The sequence below is a fragment of the Plectropomus leopardus genome, chromosome 5 (assembly GCF_008729295.1).
Source record: "Plectropomus leopardus isolate mb chromosome 5, YSFRI_Pleo_2.0, whole genome shotgun sequence".
In the NCBI taxonomy this organism is placed as follows: domain Eukaryota; kingdom Metazoa; phylum Chordata; class Actinopteri; order Perciformes; family Serranidae; genus Plectropomus; species Plectropomus leopardus.
In genome coordinates, this window is record NC_056467.1 from 30,775,028 (window position 1) to 30,782,936 (window position 7,909).

General features: G+C 38.9%; 1 protein-coding gene across 1 annotated transcript; it reads left to right on the forward strand.

Moving 5' to 3' along the window:
- Positions 1–3,272: 3,272 nt before the first annotated feature.
- Positions 3,273–7,291, forward strand: si:dkey-182i3.11 (insulin-like growth factor-binding protein complex acid labile subunit). Its single transcript, XM_042487027.1, has 3 exons — positions 3,273–3,312; positions 4,354–4,581; positions 5,309–7,291. Exons 2-3 carry the CDS (start codon positions 4,366–4,368, stop codon positions 7,289–7,291), a joined length of 2,199 nt encoding a protein of 732 aa, XP_042342961.1. The 5' UTR covers positions 3,273–3,312; positions 4,354–4,365.
- The last annotated feature ends 618 nt before the right edge of the window (positions 7,292–7,909 follow it).

The following is a 7,909-nucleotide window of genomic DNA, read 5'->3' on the forward strand; positions in this document are numbered from 1 at the left end:
TCTGAACTTTCACAACAAAGACATAAAAGCCCATCCGCTGGTGAGAACTGAATACTGGCGGCTGAGCATTGTGCTTTGATCACTGCACACATTGAAAGCTTGTTGTTAACTGTGTAGTCAACCCTTTGTTAATGTAGCATTACGTTGGCTATCTAAGATTAATATTGAGATATACTTGTCATAGAGACAAATCCCACACATATTGTATCAATAAAAAAAAAATACTGGAAGCACTTTTTTAAAGGCACTGGGATGAAGCCCTACACACTGCCCTGCCACGGCTTTTCTGATAAAGAAAGATGCTATGTCAACACACAACATATCACAAAAAAAGAGGATGACTAATTCTCACTCCTACCTCCAAAAAAGAGACATAAAGGGTCTGATGTTTCTATTTTTAAGCTGCATAACATAGGTAGAGTAGGAATTTGGCATAAGAAGAAGCAGAAATCTTGAAACAAAATGAATGTCATTTCAATCTATCCGATAATAATCGGCTGGTCTAACTGCAAGTCAAGGATCCCCAACAATGATAGGTAAATGTGGTCTTCAATACTCTCAACTAGTCAACAGAAGGGCAGTTACACAATTAGATCAGATTTCTTTGGGGAATATCACAGTGAGATCAACCATATGAACACATACTATCTCAGTCAGCTTGTTCTCTGAAAAGGAAACCAGAAAGGATTCAGGAGGAGAGATTTTCACATTCATGTAAAGTCAGAAGCAGGTGAAAATTGTTGAAACTCATGCAATTATACTTCTTAGAGCATTAAGAAATTATGCATGTGTATATTAATGCAAAAAAGTGATTGAGAATCTAATTAGCTGCTGGTGTATAATTGTAATATGTCTATCCCATTTTCTATGCAACAAAACAAAAAAAAGACCTCATCAAGCATAATCATTAATGACATTTAGGGATCTTTTTCTTGACATACTGCAGCTCTTAATGTGTCACACTGAGGATAACAAAAACCTAAAACAAGGCTTAAAATTGCAGGTATTCACATATTTGAGCCCTTGGATTGATATATTTCTTATTTACATTCATGACTAAATTATAAATTAGAAGTCTCACCTGGACTGATCTGGATCTGTTGGAGCGAACCCAGGGCCTCATCTTTCCCTCGCACCCCTATTTCCTGGTTGTGACTGAGACCTGCAATGACCTGGACCCCTGCAGACTTAAAGGATGATACTCGAACAGGCAGGTGAGCAACCCACGAGCAGATTCACTGTCAGAGACCCCTCGGAGAGCAGAGGCTGAGAGAGAGGTTTAGCAGGGGAGCAGAGTGCAGCTACTGAAACGGAGCGAGAATCGATGCTGGAAAGAACAACCAGAGCAGCAGTCCATATTTCCATGGATTGCAGAGCCTGTTCTGAACACAGTGTTACAGAGAGCACCAGCATCATTAGCATCACTGTCCGGTCAGCTGTGCATAAACCAATTAGCGGAAAAAGACACTGGATGTGGAATTGTCAATACATCTAATGGGCTATGGAAGAGGAAGGGAGGAAGTCTGTTTCTGTTGCTTTCAACATTTATAGTGTGTATGTGTGTGTATGTGTGTGTGTGTGTGTGTGTGTGTGTGTGTGTGTGTGTGTGAGAGAGTGTGTGTAACAGCTCGTGATTTGTGCTGATCTGAGCACGTCAGCAGGGATCAATCCAGCCAGTGGCTCATGCTGACCCTGAGGACATCAACACACATACAGACACATTTTTTTGTGTGCTCTTATACTTGTGAGGAAATTGTTCACATTAGCATAGTCATTACGACCACAAACCCGACCACAATCACCCCTCAAACTTAGCCTAATTTTCACTTGAACACTAATGATCATTGAACAGCCCTCTGAAGAGGTCAAGACTAGAAAAACTCAAGTTCAATCACACCAATGTATGGAGGCCCATTTCAGCCAGAAAAACAAAACAAAAACAAAAACAAAAACAAAAACAAAAACAAAAACAAAACACACAAAAGAAAGTTTCTTGATTTATTCTTGTTGTATGTATTTGTGTTTTATGTACCTATGTCTGTGCACTTAGACACTGTGTCTCATATTTAACGATTACCTAACATAAAATGTCACTTGATGCATCATTATTCATGCTGTGTTGCAATAGAAAAAAAAAAGAATGTATCTGCCATGACGTCACCTATTGGTTTAAGGACTTCTGTATTGAATTTCAGCACTCAGCCATTGCCATCTTTTTTTTTTCTTTTTTTCTTTTGGAGCCAGAAGTGACCATGTTTAGATAAGTGGGTAGAGCTGTGGAGGCGCGAGGGTTGGAAGCTGAGGACACTACTGGCAGTCAGACTGTTGCTAAAGTGGCCCCGCCCTCAAATATGCGTAACTTTGGGCCTTGATAAAATGTAAACGGGCGAGTTATAGAAAAATTCACCCCCCACACAGTTGTTTGAGTGTTGAAATTAATTAGGGAGACCAAAACCACGTTGTAAACATGTTTATTTCTCTTAGTTGTTCTGTTAGTTTATAGTTGAGCATTTTAATATGGGGTCTATGGGAATTGACTCTGTTTTGAAGCCAGCCTCAATTGGCCATTAGAGGAACTGCAGTTTTCACCACTTCCACATTAGCTACATTTTTTTAGCTTTGGAGATTGCCACTTGTGTGTTACCTTGAAATTGTGAAGAAAAATTTGTTTTTCTTGCATGCTTCCTGTAAAAGAGTATTCGAAAATGGAAAATATTGTTGATAGATTAAAGTAAAAGGGGACCGGGTTTATCAACAGCATAACTATATCGAAACATTTGTTTACAAACTCTCACACAACTAAATACAGTATATCCATCCAGTTGCATGCTCAGTGTTTTCAAAATATGTTGCGTTGCCTTGCTTTTCATTCTGTTCTCTTTCTATTTTTATGATTTTTCCCAGTTTAATGCCTTCGGCTCTGATGCTACATCTTAACTGGCAGTACTTACCAAAAGTTACAATCAAACTATTTCTTAAAAACAAACAAAACACAACAGGATGCTTAATTATTATAAGCCCATTTCTTGAGTTTCCATTCTCTGGAAGTAGAAGTCTTCGTCTTTTGGACTTACTGATGTGGTTTGTCAGACTGCAACAGGGAATTTTCGCTTTTTTAATGCAAAACAGCAACTACGCAGCGCAGTTACCACATTGGTTTGACCAAACGTTTTTGTATGAAAAATCATCTCATAACCACAACTTCCTCTGCACATCCTCTACAGTTGAGTATAAAGACAGTCTGCAAAGTCGGCTTATAGCAAAAAGCCCTGCAACAAACACACAACTTCAAGCGCTGCCTACTTTCCGGTGGTAAGTTTTGATTTGTAAGGGTAACATTTGAAAATTGTTTACCGAACACACGACTGTACGCACCTTTAATATGCTTGACCAGTGGTGGGAAAAAGTTTTACTTTAGTAAAAGTAGCAACACTACAGTGTAAAGATACTTTGTTAAAAGTAAAAATCTTGCATTCAAAATCTTAACTGGGTAAAAGAACAAAAGTATTAGAATATAAGTAAACTTTAAGTAGTTTAAAATATCATTATTACTGGTTCATAATAACTGGTGCATTAATGTGTTAACCCCTTCAATGCTGCAGCTGGTAAAGGTGCAGCTCATTCTAACAGATTTCACAATAATTAATTTGTTAGATATTTTTGCATTAATAATGTGAATCTGCAGGGTAACTAGTAGCTAAAGCTTTAACTAAAATAAATGTAACAGAGTAAAAAGTATAATACATCGCTTATAAATGTAGTGGAGTAGAAGCAGAAAGTAGCATAAAACAGAAATGCTCACTTGAATAGTTAATCTCCACCACGGCTTTTGACCAAACCCCCCAAAATACGAATCTTGACTCTATTTAAATTGTAATTTATACTTTTTACCATAAATAACTAATGTTTTCAAAAGGATTGCAGTTGATACAGTGTAAAATAAAGAGAAACTGGTTAGGAACAACTAATTATCATCAATCGATGTATTTTAAAAATGTTTGCATTTCCTTCAAGAACAAATTTCATTTATCTGACTAAATTCAAGTCTTGTGAAATCAGCAAATTATAATGTTTCAAGGAATACAACATGCAAAATGAAGAAAATTGCATCTATTCATAATATATATTGTTCTAAATATGACAGAGAAGAGATGTAAAGTGAAATTTCAGCAGTTTTAACTCAGTGATGCCAAATTTAATTATTTTGCAGATATCTAAAACCAAGCAAACTTAACAATATTTTTAATGAAATACAGTGACAGAAAATTAATAATTTTGGGGGTGTATGAAACACTTCAGAATGTAAGACTATTGTAGTGCTACACTGCTCCCATGCTTCGTGTTTGATTTCAGCTGTAACCGACCATGTTGGCAGCTTTAACTTTGGCCTCCCTGAGCCTTGTGGTCTGGGCGTCTAACCTCTGCCCCCCAGCCTGCGACTGTCTCCACAACCTGACCAATATTGGGTGTCAGGGTAAAGGACTGGCCCGAATCCCTGAGCTGCCAGAGGGCGCAGAGCAGCTGTACATCTCATACAATAAGATACAGGAAATACCCAGGCGTGGGTTGGAGAATCTGCAGGTATGAAACACACAGCTTTTCAACCCAATAGCCAAAAAAATGTTCACAAACCATGGAAACTTTACATTTCTCAACAACACTTTGGTTAACGTGTGGTTAGGTTTTGGTACAAAATCCACTTGGTTATGGTTAGGAAAAGATCATGTTTTGGCTCAAAACACCCGTGTTTTGTGGCACAAAAGCTGCTAGAAAAGCAGGGGCAGGTCAGTGAAAACCACCCAGGTTCGGTGGCTCAAACATCCTGGGAAATTTCCTTAAGAAACGCTGCAATGTGTCACCAAAATACCCAGGTTTGGTAAAAAAAAAAAAAAAAAAAGAAAATGTTTCAATATAACAAGGTTTCCGTCAAAATTAACCCAAATGCGGTTCCAAGAATGTCGCTGGGAAACGCTGTGAAGAGTCTCCATAAAGCAGCCATTGTTGTTGTCTGTTGGTCTCTTACAGTGGTCTGCAGCTTGGCAACTGTCTCACCTAGGCACCACACCATCCATCAACCTCCCTCCCTCTTGATGAAAAAATCAGCTCAAATACTACATCACTTTAAAAACATTGATATGCTACGTAGAAAGATAACATATCCGTGATTTGCAGAAATGTATAATATGAACATGTTCCTCTGGCGACTGGCCTGTTTGTATTTTTTTATTTATTTTTTTTTTCAATTATATTTCTGGAGAGTTAAAATTAAGCATTTTCACTTCTTCTCCCCTTCCCTGATATTCTGTAGGTCCTGGACCTGACTGAGAATCAGATTAATGTCTTCCTATCCTTAAACCTAGTTTGGCCCAGTATGACAAAGCTGTCCAAGCTCTTCCTACGCAACAATAACCTGAGGTCCCTACACCCTGGTCAGTTCCTAAACTGCCCTGCTCTTATCTTACTGGACCTGAGTGAGAACCAGATTGAATATCTACCGAGTGGATTCCTCCGTGGATTAGCAAATTTGAAGACGTTGAATTTGAACTTTAACCACATTCGAGTATTAACGGATGGTGGATTAGAAGGTGCCTTTGCCCTCACTAACCTTCACCTTAGTCATAATAATATAACACAGATAGAGGAAGGTGTCTTCAAGAACTCCACCATGTTAAAGAAACTTGTTCTGTCCAGAAACAGAATCACAAGTGTGGACGAGGCTAGCTTCAGAGGAGCGACAGGTCTTCAACAGCTTGACCTGAGTGCCAACATGTTGGTCACTGTTCCATCTGAGGCACTGAGGGATCTAAACAGGCTTGAGGGTCTGTATCTACAGATGAACAACATCATCAGCTTTCCTGAGGACTGCTTCTCCTCATTGGGCCTGTTGGTTCATCTTGACTTGAGCCACAATAAACTGACCACTCTGTCTGAGGGATCACTGAGAGGTCTGACCATGCTGAGAGAGCTGGGCCTCAGCACCAACCTTATAGACTCTCTTCCCTCTAACGTCTTCATCAACCTGATCAGCCTTGAGTTACTTGATTTGTACAGGAACAGACTGACATCTCTTCCTCTGGATATATTCAAGAACTTAAGTAACCTGGAAGAACTCCAGCTGGACAGCAACCAGATCTCTGTCATACCTGTAGGGGTGTTTGATCCACTATCCAAACTCAACGAGCTACATCTGTCAAACAACCACATCCTGGAGCTCCACTCTGCTCTGTTCAACAAGCTCAAATCACTTCACAACCTGTACTTGGAGAACAATGCTCTGAAGCACCTTCCTAGAGGAATTTTCCATAAGACAAGGCTCCTTAAGGAGATACATCTCAATGACAACCAAATCAGGTTTCTGTATCACTCAGTCTTCCATGGTCTGGTGAGAGTATCCTCACTGATACTCTCTCGCAACCACCTTACCTCTCTTCACCCGGACCAGTTCAGAGACCTTATCAGTTTGAAAGAGTTAAAACTAGACAAAAACCACATCAGTGACCTTCCTGAAAGCCTGTTCACGAATCTAAATAACCTTACAGCACTGGATCTGGATAATAACCAAATCTTACAGCTGTCTCCTGATGATTTTGTAGGGTTGACCCGCCTTAAAGAACTCAAGTTGAGTTTCAATCAGCTCCATGACATCCCATTCAACACCTTCAATCCCCTCAGAAAACTCCGAAGACTTCTGCTAAAGAACAACAGTCTGGATAGTTTAGACCTTCAGCTCTTTGCCCAACTTTTGAAGCTAACAGAACTCAACTTGGAAGAAAACAAGCTGGATCACCTGCAGCCTGGTGTATTTCAAGGGCTCACGAACCTCCAGAAATTGAATTTGAAGTCCAACCAGCTCAGAGCAATGGAGAATGGGACTCTGGGGTCTCTAAAAAGCCTTAGTGCCATCTATCTGTCAGGTAATTTGTGGGACTGCACCTGTACACATATTCTCTACATCAGCACCTGGGTCAACATGCACCGAGACAAGCTCAGAGACCAGCCCGTCTGCTTCTTCTCCTCTTCTTGGTCACCATTATCTAAGGATACACCACTTTCTCAGGCAGCTCTGTCTCCCCAGTGGTTACAAGATCAATGCACCCAAAGTGCTGCAAGCAGCTTGTCACCTTCATTTCCTCTAAAAATGCTGACTCTGCTCACAATGTCTCTCATGGTTGTCAGCCCATATGAGATCCTTTTAAGTGGTTTTGCACTCTTAAGCTTTTCTTCCTGTCTTTGCTTTGCATTTCTGCTCCAGCTTTTGAAGTATCTGAACCATAATCTCAATACACTGTAAATCTGAATATCTACAGGTGCATTATACATTGTGTTAATTAGAGTAATTCAGGGACATTTGCACTGAAATAATTTGGTTATGCTGAAGTTCAAGATAGAGTTGTATCAAGAGTTCTTGCAAAATTGAAAAAATGTTAGTGTTAGTTCACTGACCAAAAAAATGTGGGTATTCAATATGACTGAGAATGTGGCACATATGGCAAGCCATTTAAACATTGTCAGCACTCAGCAGTGGTAATAGTTACTGAACATACATTTATATATATATATATATATATATATATATATACACATATACACACTATATATCAGTTGCCTTTTAACTAGTCAGAATTCAAAGCCAACATATCCATAATATAATTTTGACTAGCAGCAATTCGTGTTAGAGATATCTACAATTAATTCTCATCAGTCAAAATTTAAATTCTTGATATAAACAGTTTCTTACTAGTGGAAAAGTGCATTGTAGATATCTGTAACTTAATTGCAACTAGTCCACTCCATACGATTGAAATCTATTAAAGCATATGCCAAATATAAGTAATTCAATCATGACATATTCTATTTATCTACCATTGCTCTTATATCACAGATATCATTAATGGATTTCTACATATCT

Bases quoted from the DNA above. Each gene is read 5' to 3' on its own strand.
- si:dkey-182i3.11 (XM_042487027.1), top strand. From the start codon at position 4,366: ATGTTGGCAGCTTTAACTTTGGCCTCCCTGAGCCTTGTGGTCTGGGCG. The intron at 4,582-5,308 runs GTATGAAACACA...GATATTCTGTAG, and splicing joins GTGGGTTGGAGAATCTGCAG to GTCCTGGACCTGACTGAGAA.